This window comes from Brassica napus, chromosome C6 (assembly GCF_020379485.1).
Source record: "Brassica napus cultivar Da-Ae chromosome C6, Da-Ae, whole genome shotgun sequence".
Lineage (NCBI taxonomy): Eukaryota > Viridiplantae > Streptophyta > Magnoliopsida > Brassicales > Brassicaceae > Brassica > Brassica napus.
The window spans coordinates 28,238,948-28,263,916 of NC_063449.1; the positions used below are offsets into that span (position 1 = coordinate 28,238,948).

The 24,969-nt window shown below is 36.8% G+C and overlaps 1 protein-coding gene and 2 pseudogenes across 1 annotated transcript; all 3 read right to left on the reverse strand.

The window, feature by feature from the left end:
- Window positions 1-11,970: 11,970 nt before the first annotated feature.
- On the reverse strand, window positions 11,971-13,605 carry LOC106428231 (annotated as a pseudogene).
- Window positions 13,606-15,915: 2,310 nt separating this feature from the next.
- Window positions 15,916-18,632, reverse strand: LOC106428230 (annotated as a pseudogene).
- On the reverse strand, window positions 18,024-24,732 carry LOC106428222 (importin beta-like SAD2 homolog). Its single transcript, XM_013868975.3, has 22 exons — window positions 24,347-24,732; window positions 24,115-24,247; window positions 23,904-23,991; window positions 23,628-23,777; window positions 23,060-23,222; window positions 22,793-22,977; window positions 22,522-22,695; window positions 21,923-22,068; window positions 21,724-21,847; window positions 21,464-21,644; window positions 21,100-21,259; window positions 20,947-20,988; window positions 20,707-20,825; window positions 20,420-20,618; window positions 20,146-20,277; window positions 19,942-20,045; window positions 19,654-19,833; window positions 19,379-19,518; window positions 19,148-19,287; window positions 18,931-19,070; window positions 18,733-18,859; window positions 18,024-18,644 (listed from the first exon to the last, which is right to left on the reverse strand). Exons 1-22 carry the CDS (start codon window positions 24,437-24,439, stop codon window positions 18,481-18,483), a joined length of 3,084 nt encoding a protein of 1,027 aa, XP_013724429.1. The 5' UTR covers window positions 24,440-24,732; the 3' UTR covers window positions 18,024-18,480.
- Between the last annotated feature and the right edge of the window lie 237 nt (window positions 24,733-24,969).

The window sequence follows — 24,969 nt, forward strand, 5'->3', positions numbered from 1 at the left end:
ACATATATTATACTTTTTATTAAATTAATCATAAAATAATTATTAATATACAAAAGGATAGTTTCCTTCTTTCCTTAAATGACAGCTACGAAATTACATAGTATGATTAAAATTTATATTATAATTAATTATTTCAAAAATAAATATTTTGTAACAATTTTTATATCCTTCATCATTTTTTGTTTAATTTATGTTAATAATATAAAATTAAAAAATTCTATTCCACATGTAAAACAATTTATATTTTTTCGCATATGTTACATTTAAAATTTTTAAAAACAACTTTAAATTACTAAAATTGGTAAAAATTTCACAGTTAAAATTTTGTGTCAATAATTTAAAAAGATCAAGTCGACAATAGATCTAGCGAACTGTTCCGACAAAACCTAATCCCCTTTTCACTTTTCTTTTATTGGTGACTATTTTTTCCCCAAAATATTAAAATACTTAACAGATTTGGCCAAGCTCATTTATATACTGTAGGTTTTTAAACAATCATTTAGTCCGTTTAGGGCATCTCTAACCCTACTCTATTTTTTACGCCAAACACCATTTTGGAGTAAAATCTACTCCAATCCAATGCATTTCCAACTCCAAAATAGAGTAATAGCTAGGGTTACTTCATTGATGGAGTAATCTTACTCATTACTCCATTTTGAAGGTTAACTTTTTTATTTATTTATGAAATGGTCCTTTATTCTTTAATGTTTTTATTTCTTACTTAAATAATATTTATAAATGATACAATAACATGAAAGATCATAGGATATTCCACAAATGATTATTTAATAGTTTTACATAAAGATGCATAAACTATTTAAAAATAACAAACATAAATAATATAAATAAAAATAACATAAAATAAATGATTTAATAATCCGGAAAATCACTTATGGGTCCGCTAAGATCCGTGAAATATTACCCAAGCGGAGAAGATTGAGAAAGAGCTTGTTGATCTTGTGATTCAGCATTTCGTTTGATAATATTTGAACTTGTTGAACTTGAATATACGCACGAACATTTGGATTTTGACTACATGTATAATTTTACATAACATGATAATTGAGGATGAGCGTGAACTCGATGCACCAATTAAACTTGGAAGAGAAGCCCCACCTCCAGATATTGAAATTGCAGAAAATGAAAATGTATGATTTCAAAATTTTCTTACTCGATTTAGGAATATCAAAGATAAAGAAGCTCATTTTTCATTACGAAATGCATTAGTTGATCATTTGTGAGAAAAATATTATAATGCTCATTGTTGAACCAAAAAAAACATATTGTCTTCTTTATATGATTTTTGTACTTTTTAAAAGTAAATTTTTAATTTAAATAAATTATATTTTAAGAAATTTTTGTAAACATAAGATAGTTGGGTTAGTTGGTAAATTTTTATTAGTAGGATGTATTACTAAAAATTAATAATTAAATAAAAATAGAATATAATTTTTGGAGTAAAAAATAGAGTAATACATTGGAGTAAACCTCAATTTCATTTTGGTGTTGCACATTGTTGGAGTAAAAATGAAGTAATACGTTGGAGATGCTCTTGATATTATGCTTAAGCTTAGGATAAAACCCAACACATATGTTAGATATATTTCACAAAGCCAATAATTTTATAGCTACTATTAATATACAAAAAAATTAAAACACCCAAACATACTGTTATGCTTGATGTCATTACAATACATGTGATATAATGTATTGTACGTGTAATAAATACATAATGTAGAGTTTTAAAAACGTATTTAGTTTCGCGCAAGGCGGTTGGAGAATTATTATCTAATGTACAGTTGGAGAATTATTAAAGGAAACTATTTTCATTTTTTCCATCGTCGGTTTACCTTTTTTTTCTTTATTTTACGATCTCCATTCATTGTTTCGGGAGGAGTTGGTTATCATTACGACATGTGTCAAGAGGAAACACAGTAGTGTATCATGGTCAGATCTTATATAGTGTACATGATCGACAAACCGTAGACTTTCGGGCTAAGATAGATGGCTAACTTATGTGATGATAGCTAACCTTTGCCACTCTCTTCTCAAAAACCAAAAAAAAAACAATCACTTATAGTCAAGTACAGCCGACAACAATAACAAACTCAAAACAAGCACCTGTCAGAGAATCAAAGGAAAACAAGCCATCTATAGCAAATGATTCAGATTACAGGCAAGAAGAAGAAACAAGGGTCTTTTGAGATTAGTTAAATTTGAGACGGTTTTCGAGCAAGTTAAACACAAGTTAAAAAAAACTAGGAGATGGTTTTGTTAGTCAAAGAATCACGTGTTTTATAATGGACGGTAATGGACGGTGAAGTTGAACGAACGGTAAAGGAGGTGATTTTGTCAATAATTATGGCTTTCACATGTCTAAGCTTCTTTTATAAAAGGAGAGCTAAGGTGAAAAGGAAACACATCCCAAAACAAGAAAAGAGAGAACGAGACAAGAGAGAGAAGAGAAGAGAAAAAAATTCACAAAAAAACTTCTTTAAGAAATTACGAGTAATTTCTGAGTGTATTTGGGATCGGGGTGTGAGTTTAGAGCTTGTAAAATTTTCCTGGTTGATAATAAAAGATCTGTAGCAGGTCCGGAGACGTAGGCAACATTGGCCGAACTCCGTTAACAATTTTGTGTGTGCGCTTCTTTTTCGCTCCCATAAATTCTGGTTTTCCGCAAAGTTTGACCGCGTATTTCCTAACAACTGGTATCAGAGCTTGAGTTACGGTGATCGGTCAAAATTTTTTGCGGAGTTACTATTCACGTGAACAGTAATTCGTGAATAGTGAATTTTGTCGGGAACATCGGTTTGTCGACGGAGGTGTTTTAATACACGGTGGTTCCATAAACGATGGGAGGCGAAGATGGTTCGACGCACAGTATCGGAAAATTTGACGGTACAGATTATGCATTTTGGAGAATGCAAATTGAAGATTATCTGTACGGAAAGAAGCTTCATCAACCGTTGAGCAAGAAGCCTGAGAAGATGGATCAGGATGAGTGGGAGCTCCTTGACAGACAAGTTCTGAGTGTTATAAGGTTAACACTGTCGAAAAACGTTGCTCACAACGTTGCAAAGGAGAAGACCACGGAAGGGCTCATGAAAGTTCTCTCAGATATGTATGAGAAACCTTCGGCAAACAATAAGGTGTTTCTCATGAAAAAACTCTTTCATTTGAAGATGGAAGAAGGTGGCCTGGTTGCCGCACATGTGAACGAGTTCAACACGATTGTCAACCAACTGTCGTCAGTTGAAATCGAGTTTGACGATGAAGTGCGAGCACTGATTCTGTTGGCATCTCTGCCAAATAGTTGGGAGCCAATGAGGGCAGCGGTTAGTAATTCTGTGGGTACTCAAAAGCTCAAATTCAATGATGTTAGAGATCGTATCCTTGCTGAGGAAGTTCGAAGGATAGACTCTGGGGAGGCATCAACGAGCTCTGCTTTCAACGTGGAAAACAGAGGGAGAAACCCAGTTAGAAATAACCGGAGTAATGGCAGATCGAAGTCAAGGAATGGACGGGGTCAATCCAAATTCAGACAGCCTGCAGAGTGCTGGAATTGTGGAAAGACAGGTCACATCAAGAACAATTGCCGAGCACCACCGAAGAAGGAAGACAACACTAGAAGCGGAGCCAATGTAGTGACACGTGAAATCGCTGATGCATTGGTAGTGTCTGTTGATTCCCCGAAGAAAATTGAAGCTCGTGATGCAACTGCAAATACCACCAAAGCGCCAATCTCCTATGTCGATAGCCCAGTCGATTCATGGGTGCTTGACTCAGGAGCGTCGTTCCACACCACACCACACCATAACATCATGGAAAATTATGTTGCGGGAAATTACGGAGAGGTATATCTTGCTGATGGATTACCTTTGGACATAGTTGGTATTGGAGATATCAACCTGAAGATGTCAGACGGACGTGTGTGGAAGATTACAAAGGTCAGACATGTGCCAAAGTTGATGCGAAATCTGATCTCAGTAGGTCAACTTGATGATACGGGGCACGATGTTAATTTTGGGGGTGGAGCCTGGAGAGTCAAGAAAGGTTCCATGGTGGTGGCTAGAGGTCATAAAAGAGGCACTCTTTATATGACGACGAGTTATCAAGACACTGTTGCTATTGTCGAGAATGCCAAACAGACCAAGTTGTGGCATTGTAGGTTGGGACACATGAGTGAGAAATGGATGAAACTCATGGTGAAAAATGGCGCTCTTCCGGATCTGAAGACGGTGGATCATCAGATGTGTGAAAGTTGCATCCTTGGGAAACATAAACGAGTTAGTTTCTCTAAAGGAGGAAGAGAGCCAAAATCTGAGAAGTTAGAGCTGGTGCACACTGACGTGTGGGGACCCGCTCCTGTTGCATCGTTGGGAGGTTCGTACTACTATGTGACCTTTATCAACGCCTCCACAAGAAAGGTGTGGGTTTACTTCATGAAGAACAAGCATGAAGTGTTTCCGGTTTTCAAAATATGGAAAGCCATGGTTGAGATTGAGACGAATCTCAAGTTGAAGTGTTTAAGGTCTGATAATGGTGGAGAATACATCAGCGACGAGTTCAAAAGATATTGCGCTGATAATGGAATCAAGATGGAGAAGACTATTCCTGGAACGCCTCAACAGAATGGAATAGCGGAAAGGATGAACTGAACCTTGAATGAGCGTGCAAAGAGCATGAGATTGCACTGTGGATTGCCAAAGACGTTTTGGGCAGATGCAATCAAAACCGCAGCCTTCTTAATAAACAGAGGACCGTCTGTACCATTGGGATTTAAGATCCCTGAAGAAGTTTGGAGTGGAAAGAAAGTAAATCTTTCTTATCTAAAGGTGTTCGGATGCTTAGCTTATGTTCATATTGATGATGCTGCAAGAAGTAAACTTGACTTGAAGTCTAAGAAGTGTTACTTCATCGGCTATGGTAACACGGAGTTTGGTTACCGGTTTTGGGATGATGAAAATCGAAAGATCATCCGCAGCAAGAATGTGGTGTTCAATGAAGAAGTGTTGTACAATGATAAGCTAAGAGAAAGCTCGGAGAGGAAAGAGCCTGGAGCTGTTGACTTAGAAGATATCCTGACACCGGAGTTGCCACAGGATACCGCAACAGCAGAAGATGAAATCTCTCAAGACGAGAGTGGTGAAGCTGAAGAAAGTGATGATTCTGAAGTGGTCCCATATACACCAGTCACGGAATTACGACGGTCAAGTAGAATCATCAGAAAGCCAGTAAGATTTTCTCCATCGCTCAACTACATTCTGCTCACAGACAGAGGCGAGCCTGAATGTTATGAGGAAGCTATGCAAGTTGATGAGTCGATCAAGTGGGAGCTTGCAATGAACGACGAGATGGACTCGTTGTTATCCAATCACATGTGGGAGTTAGCAGATTTGCCTAAGGAGAAAAAGACATTGCATAACAAGTGGGTTTACCGGATAAAAGAAGAACCTGATGGAAGTAAGCGCTATAAAGCGAGGCTTGTTGTGAAAGGATTCCAACAAAAAGAAGGCGTTGACTACACTGAAATCTTCTCTCCTGTAGTCAAAATGGTGACCATCAGAACGGTTCTTGGGCTGGTAGCACAAGAAGATCTGCATCTTCAACAGATGGATGTGAAGACGGCATTTCTTCACGGTGATTTGGATGAGGAAATTTATATGAAGCAACCCGAAGGCTTTGAGATTAAAGGGAAGAAAAGCCTTGTTTGTAAGCTAAAAAGAAGTTTGTACGAGTTAAAACAAGCTCCAAGACAGTGGTATAAACGGTTCGACAGCTTTATTAAAGGCGTTGGTTTCTTGAGGTGTGAAGCTGACCACTGTTGTTACTTCAAGACGCTTGAAGAGTCCTACTTGATATTGCTCCTATATGTCGATGACATGCTGATAGTAGGAGCTGACTTGCACGAGATCAATAGCTTGAAGACGAAACTCTCAGAAGAGTTTGCGATGAAAGACCTTGGAGAAGCAAGACAGATTCTAGGGATGAGAATCAATAGAAGCAAGGAAGATCTTAAGTTATCACAAGAGGAGTATGTGAAGAAAATCCTCAAGAGGTTTAACATGGATGACGCGAAGCCAGTCAGTACTCCCCTGGCAAGTCACTTTCGGTTATCCAGAGAACAGTCTCCAAAGATGGAAGACGAGATGACATATATGGATAAATTTCCATATGCTTCTGCTATAGGCAGCCTGATGTACGCGATGATATGTACAAGGCCAGACATTGCACATGCAGTGGGAGTCGTCAGCAGATTTATGAGCAATCCAGGAAAGGAACATTGGGAAGCCGTTAAGTGGATTTTCAGATACCTGAAAGGAAATCCAAGCTTATCGCTATGTTTCGCGAAATCTGAGACGGGATTGCAAGGATATGTTGATGCTGACAATGGAGGTGACGTTGACAGCACGAAGAGCACAACTGGGTATGTCTACACCTTTGGCGGTACTGCAATTTGTTGGGTTTCAAAGTTGCAGAAAATTGTATCTCTATCAAGCTGCGAAGCTGAGTATGTTGCGGTAACGGAGGCAACAAAAGAGATGATATGGCTACAGTCTTTTCTAGAAGAGCTAGGCCATGACCAAGGGATAGGTGTGTTGTACTATGACAGTAAAAGTGTCATTGATTTGGCAAAGAATCCGGTTTACCATGCTCGGACGAAGCACATACATCGTCGGTATCATTTCATCAGATCAGCGTTGGAAGATGAAATGTTGGTGCTTGAGAAGATCCCAGGACGCAAGAATCCGGCAGACATGTTGACGAAGGTCGTGCCGTATGATACATTGATCAAGGTGTGAAGACAGATTGAAATCAGTCTTCAAGTGGGAGATTGTTAGTCAAAGAATCACGTGTTTTATAATGGACGGTGATGGACGGTGAAGTTGGACGGTGAAGGAGGTGATTTTGTCAATAATTATGGCTTTCACATGTCCAAGTTTCTTCTATAAAAGGAGAGCTAAGGTGAATAAGAAACACATCCCAAAACAAGAAAAGAGAGAACGAGGAAGAGAAGAGAAGAGAAGAGAAAAAAAAATATTTTTTTTTCACAAAAAAACTTCTTTAAGAAATTATGAGTAATTTCTAAGTGTATTTGGGATCGGGGTGTGAGTTTAGAGCTTGTAAAATTTTTCTGGTTGATAATAAAAGATCTGTAGCAGGTCCGGAGACATAGGCAACATTGGCCGAACTCCGTTAACAATTTTGTGTGTGCGCTTCTTTTCCGCTCCCATAAATTCTGGTTTTCCGCAAAATTTGACCGCGTATTTCCTAACGGGTTTTGTTCTTCAGCCACTTCATATGCAGAACTGGACACTGCAACGCGATAACTTGTTGTAGAGTTGGAAAATCCTCAAGACAAGTTTAGAAACTTCACGGTCACGTAGCTGTGTAGTACTATTCTCTTCAGCATAGACCTGCATCTCCTTCAACGATGGAAAATACTCCAAAAATGCTCTATCATCGCCATCTCTTTCATTGTTCCTTGAAACCCGTGAATCTTCATCACTTTTACTGGACATAGTGTGAGTGAAAGTCCTTTGTGCTCTCGATAAATGGAGTCACAAACATCCCCACACTTATCTGTTACATACACTTACACGGTGCACGAGACCCTAAATGCACAACGGAGACCCATTAAGAGAAGATTCAAAGTATTAAGCATGGACTATAGACTAAGTTGTTTGTTTGTACATGTTACTTGTTTTTAATATCTTAATGACAAGAGTTTCTAAATTTGGACAGTTCCTTAGAAGAGCTGGCATTGCTTGCCATCCTCGATCCTCGCCACTCCAAATAGCTAATGATTTGAGGTTGTTGAACACTGGCAACGATTCAGAGCACATAGAAATCACCTGAAAGAAAGAAAGCATTTTAAAATTACATGTTTTGAAACCTAATCATACACAGAGTAAGATATTCCAAGAGGGGGTGAGAGAACAGAAAACTGACCTCAAAAGTGTCAGGAAACAAGTCCAGATGAGGAACATTTCGTATGCCATGAAAGAGTTTCCACACGTTACTATATCCAATAGCAACTTGGACGTCAAACCAACCATTATCTAGTCCTGTAAGTTGCTTGATGATGCAACCATGGTTGAGCCAGATGACTATGCGACAAAGGATAAGCCCGGATGGATGAATGGAAAGCTTGAAGATGAACAAGAAGCTGGAGTGGAGCATGCTGGCCTTATTTTTGCTATGAAAATCATGTTAAACAAGCTGGAAAAGATGTGATCAGACTCATGGATGACTTAGGCCTCTTTCTCAGCCAAAAAAAGAGATCAAATATCCAAGATAAGGATCCATTATCTCTTGCTGATGAGCCAGCCACGAAATTCAAGTCAAGAAGTCAGCCAAAATAATTATTATCGAGTTTTCAAGAGAATTTTAGTTTTAATTAAGTTTTTTTTTTATTTCTGCAATTTAGGACTTTTCGTTTTCCTTCTTCTTCTCTACTTAAACTCTCTTTTGTTTCAGAACAAAATATTCACTTTTTTTATAAAAATCTCTCTAAATCTGTGAATCCTTTGTTCATCTTTGAACATCGATTGCTAGGAGTTCATTCTCTGCAAGCAAAACTTGTCTTTGATTGAAATCAGAGTTCATTCTCTTGATCTTAGACACATCTACACAAGCAATGATCAATCCATAGATCATTTCTGAAGTTCATCCCATCAAACCATCTATCACCAACGAAATCATCCCATTTTCACTCTCAAACATCTGATCTTCTTTCAAAAGAATCAGGGACAAAGGATCTCATCATAAGGGATTCATCAAGTGGTATCAGAGCAGATATGAAGGCTCTTGATATGGGTTTGATTCTAAAACTTCTCTATTTGTTTTGGAAATCTGTTTTCTATTCTCTGCAATTTTTTTTCTCTACAATTTTCTCAGAAATCTCTTATCTTTCTATCTGTATAATCTGCAAGAGGGCCAACCAGATTAAATAAAAAAAACAAAAAAAAACCAAAAAAAAAAAAAAAAAAGTTGAAGAGAAATCCAACTTGGCTGAAGAGAAATCCAGCCCTGGTGGTAATGCCTCTTGCAAACAAAAATCTTGCAATCTGTCTATCTCTTTCTTTTGTTTTGGGGTTGGGGTTTGTTCTCTGAAGCTTGATCTTTGTTTGTTGCTGAGCTACTGGATTCACAGAGAAAATATACAGAAAAATTCAGAGAGAAACACTTGAGAGTTTGCGTGGCTTCGACTATCTGTTATTGTGCTAAATTTTCTTGTTGAGATTGTAACAGGAAACCATGGCTGGGGATGTCAGGAAAAGAAAGGAGGCACCAACTATGAAATTGAACAAATTTCATATGGAAGCAATGATGTCTGAGATCATGAGAAGAATGAAAAAGTCTAATCTTTTACAAAAGAAACATGCTGATGATTTCTTTGATAATGTTTCTGAGGTTCAGAAGAAGCTAAGACCAAAAGGAGTAGCCAGGATGTATCCAAGTGCTACTAGACGTCCTGAGAGAAACCCACAGCCTGACCTACTCAGTTCCTCCACAAAGAGTTTGCTAGAAAAAAAGACAATACTTGTTAAGTAAAGAAAAATTGGGTTTTAACAAATCTGATTTGTTGCAGGAAAGGTCACGACCATGGAGGCTGCTGGACACGCCTATTAGGAGGAGCAGAGGCCAATCTAAACTGCCCAGAGAAGAAACAAAACCTGTCCATAGTCGTGATGATCGGGAGTTGCTGCGGGGAGCTCTTAAGCGGATGAGTAGTCCCCAAAACATTACTGATATGTGTAACCAGATATTCAAGGATTTAGAGAAGGACAAAAGACAGAGAACACGACCTTCCTCAAAGGCTACTGACCCAAGGAATTGTAGCAAGCAGGAACAGATTATCCAAGAGCTGAAAAGAGAGCCATCTAAGGTAATAAAAGAAACTGAGACAGAAAATGAGTTTTCTCATTTCTCTTCTCAGTCTGAACTTGTTGTAAATAAAACCTGTGATGAACTAACTTGTTTTGAACCAGTGCATCCGAGTAGCCTTGTTTCAGTGTCTCAGGTCTCAGAAGAAAACTCAGCATAAGAAGCACAAAAGAGTTCACCACCAGAAGAAGTGTTGGAGCAGCCCAACATTGAAGCAGAAACAAATGCTAAGTCACTCTCTTTGAACTCTCAAGGGCACTGTAAGGATCTTGATATGGTTAATTCTCTGCCTGAAATGTTTGTTATGGCTAGTTCCAGTGATGTAAAACGTTTTGGTCTTGAATAAGTGAAGGATTTTTGTGTCTCGAACTCTGTTTTTGATAACATGATTCATTCCTTTAAGAAACTTGAACCAGATAAATTTTCCGAAGAACAAGGTTTTTCCTGTGATAGTGACATCAATCCTGGTCTTGTTTTGAGTTTTGATCAGTTTATGGAACATAACAAAAGCTTTGAACATCCTGAAAAGTCATTAGAGCTTATTCTGCAACAGCTTGTTTTCTGTTCTAGAAAATCGTTTGATTCATTTGTCTTTAAAGAAAATAGCTTTGTTCTGAGTTGTTCTAAGCATAAAATGGCCACTGCTTATTTGTTTTCTTCCTCACATGTGTGGAAAGATTTTATGGTTAGGAATTTTCAGAAACCAAAATCACTTAGAGATGAAACCGATTTTATTTGTGATTATGTTTTTAAACTTGGTATCTTGTGTTCTGAATCTGATAAACCTTGGCACGTTTTGAGATCATTGCTTGAGAATTGTGTTGTTTTAAGCTTTGATGATATTCTGGTTTACAATACTTTCTTTGATAAGCAAGTTGAGCCTTGGTTAAGAGATTCTCGGTTTGAACTTGATCTTTTGTGTTCTGAATATAAGGAACTTGTGCATTTTCTGACATTGTTCTTTAAGAACCATGCCATCTCATTCCTTGATACCATTCTGGTGTACAATACTTTCTTTGATATGCATCATCATGGTCTGAAACATTTGTTGCATGATATAGGGAAAGAAAGTTTGGTTTTTGATCCGAACAAGGGCATGTGTTGCACTGATAATTCTGGATATCTAGTCTCTGTTTTGAGTGTCCAGGAACAACATGATCAGTCTCAAAGGAGCAAAAGCAAACACCATCCTTATCAGCCAGAGATTTGGAGATGGAAGTACATGAGGAAAATGACTTCAAAACTCCAAGGAAGTTTTTGTCCAAAACCTTACTTTGATGTTGTTTCCATGCTTATTTTCTTGATCATTTATCTCATTTCTTACTTGTTTCCTTTTGATGTAGGAGTTATAGATTTGAGGACAAATCTTTTCAAAGGAGGAGGGGATGATACAACCATGGTTGAGCCAGATGACTATGCGACAAAGGATAAGCCCGGATGGATGAATGGAAAGCTTGAAGATGAACAAGAAGCTGGAGTGGAGCATGCTGACCTTATTTTTGCTGTGAAAATCATGTTAAACAAACTGGAAAAGATGTGATCAGACTCATGGATGACTTAGGCCTCTTTCTCAGCCAAAAAGGAGATCAAATATCCAAGATAAGGATCCATTATCTCTTACTGATGAGCCAGCCACGAAATTCAAGTCAAGAAGTCAGCCAAAATAATTATTATTGAGTTTTCAAGAGAATTTTAGTTTCAATTAAGTTTTTTTCTTATTTCTGCAACTTAGGACTTTTCGTTTTCCTTCTTCTTCTCTACTTAAACTCTCTTTTGTTTCAGAACAAAATATTCACTTTTTTTTAAATAAAAATCTCTCTAAATCTGTGAATCCTTTGTTCATCTTTGAACATCGATTGCTAGAAGTTCATTCTCTGCAAGCAAAACTTGTCTTTGATCAAAATCAGAGTTCGTTCTCTTGATCTTAAACACATCTACACAAGCAATGATCAATCCATAGATCATTTCTGAAGGTCATCCCATCAAACCATCTATCACCAACGAAATCATCCCATTTTCACTCTCAAACCATCTGATCTTCCTTCAAAAGAATCAGTGACAAAGGATCTCCTCACCAGGGATTCATCACTTGAGGTTGTTGAGTTGGTGTTCACTTAATAAAAAGAAGACTATTTGAGCATCAACCAAGTTTCCCATAGTAACTAGTGGATAGTCCGATGCAACACAACCAAAGTAATTAAAGTGAAGGAGATTTGGTGTATCAATTGACAAAGTGCTAACAAAATAGCCTAACTTTATTGTTAGGGTCTTGAGGCTTGCACTCGACACTGTGAGATCCTCCATACCTTTCCACATTACATAAACAAGAAGCAATTCCTCAAGGGAAGGCAGGGCATGAAGCAGAGTCTCAAACTCGTTAGGACAAACCGTAACTGAGTCAAGAACCAGAGTTTTAAGCAACGGGAAGACCATAAGAGAATGCGACCAGCAACCAAGGAAATATCAATCCCACGGTGCATTTTCAGACTAACTAGTGTGCTACACTCGAAGCATTTTGGAGACAGCTGATAGTTATCCTCTTCGTCACTACCAATAGCGATTGCTAGATCAAGATCCGAAACACTACCACGAGCTAACACATTGCTTATCCAACCATCCACTCGATCTGTGTCAGCCATAGTAACACACTTGAGAGAGAATTTTCTTTAAGGAAGAGTTACCCTGCAACGCCAAAACTCTATCCACAAAGTCCATGAAGCTCTGTTTAATGTCGTCCCTGTCCTGTTTACCCTCTTCAGGATGCAGAAACATAGAGTCATAAATAGCAAGACAGGGGACAAATGCGAGAAGGTTGCGCCACCTCTTGGCGAGAGTCGATGTCAAAGCAGCTTCCTTTGTCGTAAGGAAAGACAGTATATGACACAGAACCTCGTCTGGTAGATTGCTAACACGGTCCATCTTTTTCTGCACGAAAGAAAGTAGAGAGGTATGTTAAGTAGACAAAGCTCAAAGCTTTTTTAGTCGGAAGATAAAGCGGATACGATGATGACTAAACAGCATCACTGTGCACGACATAAAAACAACAGAGAAATTTTCTATCATATAAACCCAATTACCAACGCAAGTAGAAATCGGACCAAAGAAGGAAACTTTGAACTAATAAACCCTAACAGGAGACTAGAATCAGAAGAGATGAGTAAAGTTCGGCGTCTACCTCGTTGTAAATACCTAATCCAACACTAACATTTAGGAATTTTTAGTGCATGCATCCAGTGAGAAGAGAGCAGATTGAAGAGTTGAAGACAGCCAAGGCTAGTCTAGTCTCTAGTGTTAATATGTTGGTTAAAATCGATGGTTTACCAGTAAATGCCAACAACGGTTTAAATCTTTGGTTTATCTTAAATTGTTAACCGGTTTTAGTCGATGGTTTACTTCTATTGTCGACGTGCTTCTTCAGAAACTTCGTTATGGGTACTGGGGCCAAATTAACTAGGCTTTCTTGTCCTCCATTAGTTTTGGTTTTGATTTGGTTTCGACCGGTTTTGAACCAACAAGAAAAGTGATCGTTTGATCAGTTCACAAATTTCACAAACCAGAAAGAAAATTGATCATTTGATTTCAGTTAACAAATCAACTAAGAGAAAAATTAATCATTTGATTTCAAATCAGAAAATAAAGATGAGGAAATGTGACAAATATAAATGAAAAATAAACAAAACAGATGAAGCTTTTATCTTACATATTAAAATAGAAGTCATGGTTTCTTTCACGTGTGATTTTTTAATTTGGACTATAACTTAGAAATCTTATTAAATGTATTTTATTAAGACTAATAATACATAGAATCTTTAAAATACATTAATCATAATATCTTTTGATATCTTTTCATTTTAAATATAAATATATTTATTTTAAAATTCTAACAAATCAGTTTTAAAAGATTTTTACAAGATCTTCATTTTCGAAATTATATTTAAATATTTTCACTAATTTCGAAATTAGTTTGAAATATTATTATACATTAATATATTCAGTTATCATTTATAAATGAAAAATAAAAAATTCTATAATATTTTATCTATTATATAATCATAATCAAGCATGTTAAAAGAAAATTATTATATTGAGCTAAATATAATAAAATTGTAATAAATTTATAAATTTTATATATTTTAATATAAAATATTAATGTTCAAAAATAAAATCTAATATGTTGGTAAGATGGGTTAACATTAGCAAACTATATAATACATGTATAAAAATTAACATGTATTTATTTAAAGCTAATAATATAAAATCTTGTAACTACTTTAATCATAATATATTTTCATTTTAAATATAATATATTTATATATTATACTTTAAAAATTCTAATAGATCTGTGTAAAAATATTTTAACAATAATTTAATGTATTTTAAGTTATCGTTTATAAAATGAAAAATAAATAAATTATATCCTATTTTATCTACTTTGTAGTCATGATCATGTTAAAATACAATTATTATACTTAAATAAATATGATAAAAGTATATTCAATTGATAAATTTATAAATTTTATTTTCATAAATATAAACTATTTATTTTAAAAATATAACTAGATCTCGATCCACGCAACCGCGCGAGTGTTTATTTTCATTTATTTTTATATAAATATTTTGTTTTCAATTCTACATTGGTATATATTAGTATAATATATATGAGGTGTGTCTATCACTTTTTAAAACATACAATTTTATCATATATTTTTTTATTGAATTGGTTGTTTCTAGATCACATTTTTTTGCTTGGAAAAGATTAATAGTTATTTAGTTCCTATAATGTAATAGACATATTATTTAGTTTTTATAATCTAGAAAGTGAGTTATTTAGATCTATAATAATGATGAGATTGAAGATTAAATGTAACATGGCTTTCTAGTAATAGGTCTATTTTTAAAAAAAATCACACATGAGTCAAAGTTGTGACTTCTCTTTTAATATATAAGATATGATGATCAAACGGCTTAAAATTAGCAAAATTAACATATTTTAGACTTTTGTATATACAATAATATATTATCTAAAATGAATAAGCATAAAAAATATTAGTAAAAAGAAATCCAGGTATGAAAAAAGGGTCAGGATTTAACATAAATTAAATACAAAATAATTTTCAAATATGTTTTCTCATGAATATGTTATTTTGTTTAATAACTAAATGCAAATACAATAAGATAAATATATAATAAAAAGTGAAAATACATACGGTTTTAAACAATTGATTAATTATAACATGTAAATTATAAAATTATTGTATTTGAAATAGTTATATAAATATTTTAGTATATGATTAACGTTAAAAATATATACCACTAATGTTCTAAAACAATAATTTATGTATAGAAAAATGAAAACAAACGTCTGCGCGGATCAAAATCTAGTTCTTTCTTAACATATACCGAGTCATATCCGGTCCGGTTTTCAAAACATTGTTATTTTGTAATTACTATTTTCATGGTATCACAATTAGTGTTTTTTTTTTTGAATTATACAGAAGTATCATGGCCCCACAGAAGTGATCCAGACTAGTCACGTGTTGCTACGTGTCGGTCTTCTGTCTATGGCGATGCCGAAATGTTAATTTTCCAATAGCCTGGATTCGAACCTATGTGGCGGTATTCATAGCTGGAAACCTTTTACCAGTAGAGCCAATACCACTGGCCAGAAGCTCGGTTCACAATTAGTGTTTTTCTGATGTTCTCTTTTTTAATTTTTTCCATTGTCGGTTTACCTTTTTTCTTTATATTACTATCTCCCTCCGTCCATTGTTTCGAGAGGAGTTGGTTATCATTACGATAGGTGTCGAGGAAACACAGTAGCTTACATGGTCAGATCTTATATAGTATACACAATTATACATGATCAACAGACCCTAAACGATCGGGCTAAGATAAATGGCTTATATATATATATATATATCTACCTTTGTCACTTTCTTCTCAAAAAATAAAATAAAATAGTAACTTATAGTCAAGTGCAGACGACAACGGTAACAAACTCAAACCAAACACTTGTTGGAGAATCAAAGGAAAACAAGCCATCTATAGCAAATGATTCAGATAAAAAGCGAGAAGAGGAAACTACAGTCTTTTGAGATTAGTTATATTTGACAGTTTTCAAGCAAAGTTAAACACAACTTAAACTGTAGGCAAAAGAAACTAGGATTATGGTTTTTCTTCTTCAGCCACTTCATATGAAGAGCTGGACATTGCAACTCGATAACTTGTTGTAGAGTTCGAACATCTCCAAGACACGTTGGTTTCCTCCTAGCTGTGTAGGATTATTATTCTCTTCAGCATACACCTCCATCTCCTTCAAACATTGAAAATACTCCAAGAAATGCTTTATCATTGCCATCTCTTCCATTGTTCCTTGAAACCCATGGATCTTCATCTTCATCTCTTTTACTGGACAAACTGTGAGTGAAAGTCCTTTGTCCTCTCGAGAGATGCAGTCACAAACATCCCCACACTTATCTGTCACATGGTGCACGAGACCCTATATGCACAAAGGAGACCCATTAAGAGATTCTCAAATATTAAGTATGAACTCTGTGTCTGTACATATTTGGCAAACGAGTTGCTTTTATTATACCTTAATGACTAGAGTTTCTAAATGAGGACAGTTTCTTAGAAAAGCTGGCACTGCTTGCCATCCTCGATCCTCGTCACTCCAAATAGTTAATGATTTGAGGTTGTTGAACACTGGCATCAATTCAGAGCACATAGAAAGCCCCTGAAAGCAAGACAAGACAAGACAAAACAAAACATTTTGGAATCACATGTTTCAAAACTAGATCGTTGCTTGTTCATATGCTCCAGGAACTGAATTAGAAACCTGACCTCAAGAGTATTAGGAAGCAAGCTAAGATGATGAACATTTCGTATGCCATGAAAGAGTTTCCACATATCCAAGCGCATCTTCGTCATTATCTGGTTCCTCCAAGTGGCTCGATATCGACTTCACTTAAGTATAAGTAGATTTGAGCATCAACTACGTTTCCCATAGTAACTAGTTGATAGTCTGAAGCAACATAACCAGAGTACTCAAATTGAACAAGACTTGGTGTATCAAATGATAAAGTGTTTAAACATTCATCTAATTTTATTGTTAGGGTCTTGAGGCTTGCATTTGACACTGACATCCTCCACATCTTTCCACATTACATCAACCATAACCAATTCCTCAAGGGAAGGCAGAGCACGAAGCAGAGTCCCAAACTCGTTAGGACAAGCCATAGCCCAGTCAAGAACCAGCGTTTTAAGCATCGGTAAGAAAATGCGACCAGCAACCAAAGTAACATCAATCCCACCGTGTATTTTCAGAGTAACTAGTGTGCTGCACTCAAAGCATTTTTGGTGACAGCTGATAGCATTCCCCTTTGTCACAACGAATAATGATCTGTAGATCAAGATCCGAAACACTACCACGAGCTAACACATTGCTTATCCAACCATCCACACGATCCGTATCAACATCATTAGCACACATGAGGGAGAATTTGTTTAGGGGAGAGTTACCCTGCAACGCCAAAACTCTATCCACAAAGTCCATGAAGCTCTGTTTAATGTCGTCCCCGTCCTGTTTACCCTCTTCAGGATGCAGAAACATAGAGTCATAAATAGCAAGACAAGGGACAAATGCGAGAAGGTTGCGCCACCTCTTGGCGAGAATCGATGTCAAAGCAGCTTCCTTTGTCGTAAGGAAAGACAGTACATGGCAAAGAACCTCGTCTGGTAGATTGCTAACACGGTCCATCTTCTTTTTCTGCACGAAAGAAATAAGAGAGGTATGTTAAGTAGATTTTCAGTGCATGCATCCAGCGAGAAGAGAGAGAGAGAGCAGATGGGATTTGAAAAGGGTTCTTCAGTAATGAAGACAGACAGCCAAAGCTGGTCTAGTGTTATAAATTGTCAACCTGTTTTAATCTATAGTTTACTTCTATTGACGTGCTTCCTGAGACTTGTTTATGGTGGGACCAAAATAACTTTTAGGCTTTCTTGTACTCAATTGGTTTGGTTTGGACCGGTTTTGAACCAATAAGAAAAGTTATCGTTTGATCGATCAGTTCACAAATTCCACAGACCAGGAAGAAAATTGATCATTTTGAATCAGTTAACAAATCAACTAAGATAAATTAATCATTTGATTTCAAATCAGACAATAAAGATGAGGAAATGTGACAAACATAAATGATAAACAAACAAACAAACAAACAATGCTTTTATTCTTTCTTAATATATGCCTCCAACCCCAATAGGAGAACATAGAAACCCCTCCAGAGGGTTTATCTGTTCTGTCTGAAACGAAAAATAAAATAAGCAGCAATAAATTTGGTCTTTTGATTTGGTATTTTGGATGATAAAAACCAAAAAAGGAAACGATGATGAAATGCAAAACTGGAGATGGCAGAGATTGATATCTCTGAGACATGAATGAGTGATTGAGAGTCGACCAGACTCACCTAGATAAAGCCTCTCTACTTTTCTTTAGGATAGAAAGGCTTACATGCAGCCAAACGGAATATAGAATGAGAGCTGCTCCCATTGGCTTTTTTCAAGGACTGAGCTGAGCCCATGAAGAAATCAGGCAGCAACTGTTGTGGAAGATTGCTTCTCAAGTTGCTCTTTTTGAATCTCAGCTCTTCTCTGCTCCGTGTGCTGAGCGATATTGTTTGCGAGTCCTTGGTAATGCGGGTCTAGGGTCTGCGTAAGGCTTTGGAACCTGAGCGAGTCCGATGCTTGCATTGCTAATAAGAAAAACAGAAAGGAAATCAGAAGATAATTAATTCACCATGTATTGCAGATATCAATATATACATGACAAAGCTCTTGTACCTGTGACTGCATCCATGAAGAGTATGAAAGGATCCACTTCATCAATTGGAGTGTCTAATTCCTCGTCGTCACTAAAGTCATCATCCGAGAAATCATCATCATCGCTGTAAGAGCGGAAGTCCTTTGCCTACAAAGGAAGCGACCTCAATGAGCTACTACACTTATAAGCACAGTGATACCTTTCTCAGGAAGACAAACCTGTGCTGCTAGTTTGCGGAGTGTACTTCCATCAGTTTCATCTGGATTCTCGTCATCTCCGTCATCATCTTCATCATCTGTCTGAAAGTCATCCATGTTGTCGTCATCTTCATCTTCTTCATCTTCTGCCTTTGCAGCTTCTGTTACACACATGTTCATAGAGGCATATCAGTGAAGTTTTGTTATTAAGGAAAATGAGAGTGAAAAAGGAACTAACCAGCAAGTTGATCTTTGTATGCCACTAAAAGCTCGAGAAGAGCCCTGAATACGGGTGGCAAGACTTCTCCAGGGAATTGACCAGCAGGAAGACAGAGAAGTGATGTCAAACCCAATATGCAAACTTTCTTACCATGTTCTCTGCTTGAGAAGCAAGGAAGATTGTTTATCTTGAAAGAAATGTGAGGAGAAGATAGAGAGATAAGAGGTTACACAGATTAGATTCACTTACCGCTTGAAGTTAGCATGCACACCACTCTTCTTCTTTTCTTGCAGCATGCGCAGCCATATAGTCAAAATTTCCGTTGCGAAACCGAAGCGTTGCAATATGCCAAGTGCTAACGGGGCACTGTAGTAAAAGGTATTTGCAATCTGCACAAAGGGTGTCAGAGCAATACATTCAGCGGTTATTGCCAATCAGGAAATACAAAACTCTGTGAGACACATCTCAACTAAAGCAGCAATTAGATCTCCGAAGCACAATTTAACTACGGCTAAATTGCTTACCACTTCAATCAGAAGACACTTGAAGGACGATTTCTCAGCACCTCGTAGCCGATCTAATGTGATTCTCAGGTAAGGCTCTACCCACTGATCCACCTGGCCCTTACAAGTCTGAAGCACAATCCCTATTAGCTTCGGAGCTGGCACAAGGTCACTTTCATCAATATTTTTGTTCGCCATAAACTGTCATGGGAAAGAATTAACATATTAGAACATGTGTATGGCCGGAGGGAAAAAGACGACAGCATCAAGTGTTTCATTTATTTATGAGTAAATGTATAGTGAGCTTACCAAGGAGACCACACTCCAAAGACTTTGCTGGTAATCTGGTTCCTTGCAAGTGAGATAACGCTCAGTCCCCCTGGTTATGTAGTTGTGCAGAGGGACCAGTATATCTAAGGAAATTCAAAAGAACGATCCAACAAAAAGAGCAAAAATAAGAAAAAAGAATGAAAATTTATGATTAAGAAAAAACAGAAACGGGAAGTTTCATACTTGGGAAGAAGTCAATAGCCCAATCCACGAGTGCTTGCATCATTAAAGGCCATAGACTCCACATTTCCAGTGATATCGTAGGTGAAAAAGTAGTAATATATGAGACGATCTCAAGAACCTCTTCAAAAACATCTGGCCATAAGAAAAAATATGGATGAATCACCAAGTTTAGATCATTCATAAACCCCAATGCATCTAATATAACGCATTCAAAGGAACCCAATAAATAACTAACAACTCCAAATATATGGTGTCTCTGAAACATTATGAATACCTTGACCATCGGTTGTCAACATTTTACGCATTATTGGCAGCAATTGTGGTTCAATCTGACCATAAAGATGAGGAAGACTACTGATAGATTCAAGAATTGTACTGATGGCACGAAGACATCCCACTGCAGCCAATGCACCAGTATCATCAGTTTCATCATCACCGTTGTCACTGTCGATACACCTCCAGAATGCACTGGCCTGGAAGTTTTATTCAAGAGAACAGGGTTAATAGTGCCAATCGAAAATTAATACACAAAATGGGTACACAACAAAAATACTATCTTACCAAGTTCTGGCACAAACCCAGAGCATAAGGAGAAATCTCCTCTCCAAACTTATACACGATAGTTTCTAACGTAAAAGCAAGATCTTCGTTTTCAACTTCATTCATTAGCTTGAAAAATTCTGCAAAGCATAAGTCCGTGAAGAGTATTTCAGTTGATTAACTTGATGTCAGGTTTTAGCTTTTGAATGAAGTGGAATGGGAGCAACTATAACTATCAGCAGAATCATTATAAAAGTGTACCGTCAAGAAGTTGTGGCAGAAGTGGGCGGATCTCATCTAAATCTGCAGGACATCAATTTAGTTGAATTAATACTAATGCATGTTACATGGTGAAGGCCGGAGAAATCTTAAGAAGAGACAGAAACCTATTTTTCTGGTGGTGCCAATACTTACTTTTGCAGGCTTCAATGAATGAACGCAAAGCAAAAACTGAGTCCACCCGAACAGGAAGTTCTGGATCACGCATTCCAGAGATAACACAATGCAATGCCTTCGAAAAGTTGGTTTGGTCTGAGAAATTAATGTTGGCGTACTGCCCTGCAACCCACGCAGCCTACAAAGATGGAATTTGAGAAATAAGCTTAACAAGATGCAGCATCCATGTGATGAACATAATATGGGTGAGTTGCATCAATATTTAACAAACACACGTTGCTATGTCCAGAAAGATAGGGATGAATAAAAACTTCAGTCGCAAAATCTTCAATGATAACAACATCTAAGCAGAAGCAGGTATATAAAAAACAGTCAGTAAAACCTTGGCTCTAAGATGACCAGCCGGGCTGCTAAATTCAGGAAAAACATGTCGCACTAACATATTCTCCAGCTCAGATTTGTAGGGTTCAGTTTGCCTCAGTTTATCACATAGTGTCCCAACAGCAAGCAGAGCACCATCCTTTTGGCGATAGGGCTTTTGTTCTAGAGGTGCTTCATCGTATCTAAAACAAAGTAATTATATCATGTCGCAATTATATAATTAGATCCTTCGCAAAACTTGTAGATAAAGTTTGAATGTACCTCGTAAAAGTTCCCACGATGAACTGTATAAATTTTGGGAAGTTGTCTTTTCCACGCTTTCTAACTAACTCAGTCACAAAGTCCATAGATGCAGTTCTGGGACTGTACAGATCTTCAATTATATCTGTAGAGAAAGTAAAGATATTATTAAAGAAAAAGACATGATTAGAATTATCCAAACAAGACGACAGGAACATACCATAACCCTTCCTCACATACTCATGCGGGTCTTCTTCCCAAAGCATTTGATCATTATCATTGAAGCACATTAGAGGGAATATTACTTCAAATAATAGAACATCAAGGTGGGGCTGCAGTAAGTTGTACATGCTATTCTTCGGGATACTGCAGAGACACAACAAGTCAATATGAAATCTCGTACCTCACAAATGACAAAGGAATCCAGATACAGATAAAGCATTTATCAGTTTTCAAGGAGACAACAGAAACTGCAAGTCTGCAACTAGAAATTCTACCCACAATTCTAAGACCCTAAAGGTGAAATTTAGTGGTACAAAATGTCGAATTCTTCGGTAAACATTTTTTTTGTATTTCTAAATATGGCTCTGATTACGGTTGTGAGAAAAGGTATGAAATACCAAGACCAAAGATTTCTCAAACAAGGAAAAAATATTATCAACTAAAAACTCTTCAATAAAGCCAAAAAGATCCTTTCCCAGGAACTTCAGGTGCAATAAATTAGTTCAATAGATCCTTTCCCAGGAACTTCAGAGTACCCATATCTAAATAAATTTCTAAAGATGATCAAAAGTATGTATGCCATAGAGAATATCCGACCTGTTGCTTAGATATTGAAGAATTAGGTTGATGACTCTGTCAGGAAGATAATCACCAATACGAATGGCATTCAACAATTTCAAGTGGCACTCCAATATCTTAGCCGCGTAGTTCATCTGAAACATTTGGGCGAAGGCTTTGTTGTCTGGATTCTGAAGTTTCATATCTCCAAACCTATTACAGGTTTTTTAAAACAGTTTATTTGAAGGCAAATGAAAAAAAAGGTGTCAAGGTTGTAAGTTAATAGATAGGTTTTCATGATCCTGCATACCGAGTGTACAGCCTGTTTAAAATGTGAGCAACCCACTTCTTGGTCTTCCACCAGCCCCATGATTTCCTAAGCTCAGGGTCTTCAGGCTGACCTTCCACGGGAACGGGACGTTCCAAAATGTTTAGGAACAGAACCATCCAAGCATTAAAAAAGGTTGGATTAAACAACGGTCTCGGAAGCTCCAGCTGTATAGAACAAGGATAAAAAAGATATATATTATTAAACCTCATCAGATATTCCCTAATGTCTACATGATGTAGGACTTACATAAATACATGACCAGAATATCTTGCAGATAAGCTTGATATGGTCTGCCACTTCAAGGGAAGGATTTTCGATATGGATAAGCTTATTGAATATATTCAAAAGATGTGGAAATGTCTCCTCGACAACTCTGTAAATGGGTGCCCTGTCTTCATCTGACTTAAACCTATAAACAGAGAGTGAAAATTAACGAAAGGGCTTATTTTTATCTAGAAAAACAAAAAGCTGTTGCCCTGATGTTGAATATGATAACTGATACTCTCAACTTTTCGTGGTAAACAGTATCCAATTACCCCACAGAGATATGTCACCCCAACTAACCTAACAGTGGATTTTTTTTCTACTAGTCTACTACCGATAATGATACCACGCTTTGTAAGTTCAAGAATGGGAAGTTGGGTACAGAACTGAGCAGACTAGATACACAAAATCTACAAGTCACTCGTGCAAAGAGGCCTTTTCAGACACCAGATGGCAGGTAAAGAGCAGTGACAAAAAGGTGTAATTCGTAACCACATGGTCATTGCGGGTCAATCAGATTCATAACATGAGTAAAATGAAGCAGACTAACTCATATTTTGAAGATAGAATCCGCAACACAAACAAGGCTCCATAAACTTGTTGATCTTGCAAGTTGTGCTTCACCCAGTCCAGGAGATGAGGCCATTGCTCAGGGTAGTCTGCGTAAATTATTGTCTTCAAGCACTCTCCCATTTGCACTCTGCATCACCAATGAAAAAAGCTAGAATAAGGACCAACAAACACAAGTAAACTTGAGCACAAAGGTTGAAGTACAAAGAAAGGGCACTGTCTTAATGAATGCTGCCAGGTGTACAATAACTGCTACCTCAAAATAGGTGGAAGTTGAGAGACATAAACAAGAATCTGGTCCCTGACGACATTCTTATCACTTGGCAAAATTTTGCTCTGATCACCTGCATTAAATAAAATAAAAAAAACAAGGAATGGATTAATAAAAGTTTCAATTTTTCAAGAAACTAACATTAAAAAGACATTTCATTTGATCAAAAAAAAAAAGAAAGAAACGATTAAATTACCAGAATGAGGATCCCAATGCTTAGCGATGAAATTCTTGAAATGGATACAAGCAGCTTGGCGTACAGCGGGGTCACATCCACCATCAACCACAATTTGCAAAACCCTTATCAGATGCTGCGGAGTGTGCTGAATCTGCAAAATCGAATTTCCAAATAAAAGTATAACCGATTGCTCGTTGACCAGAGTCTGATCAAAGTCAAATCTCTTATAAAGAATAAAAGTTGAGTTAACCTGATCAAGGCTCTGCTCAGCTGCTTTACGGTCGTTTGGATTGGGACTGCAAGCAGCCGCGGCTATGATTACCGCAAGTCTAGACGGATCCATCGGGAAAAATTCACAAACCGATTCTCCGATAAACAATCGGCGTGTCGCGAATTATCAGGTCGTACGGTCGTCTTCTCCGGTGGAAATCGAAGAGACGAGAGTCAAAATCCAAGAGGAAGACGAGCGCGAGAGAGAGAGTGGTCTAGGGTTTTATGATTGGTTCGTTGGTCTGGTCTGGTGTAAGGTAAGATTCTCCCGCACGCGCGTGGTAATTAGTGAAAAAAAAGTCCCACGTGAGACACGATACACCTTACAACCCAGACTCTAGTCACCTCTTTTCTTCACGCCCTACTAGTTTAGTTTCTTACGGTCAAGCGATGGACTCTTCGTTTTACTTTTATGTTGTCTTAAAGAAGACCAAATTAATTTAGATTTCATTTAACTTTTTTTTTGTCAGCAGATTTCATTTTACTATTTTATCATCTTCTGTAATTCTTTGATAATCATATTAAAAGATAATTATATTAAAAATGAAATTGTGATAACCTAATTACAAATTTATAATTTCTTATTTTCATGCATGAATATAA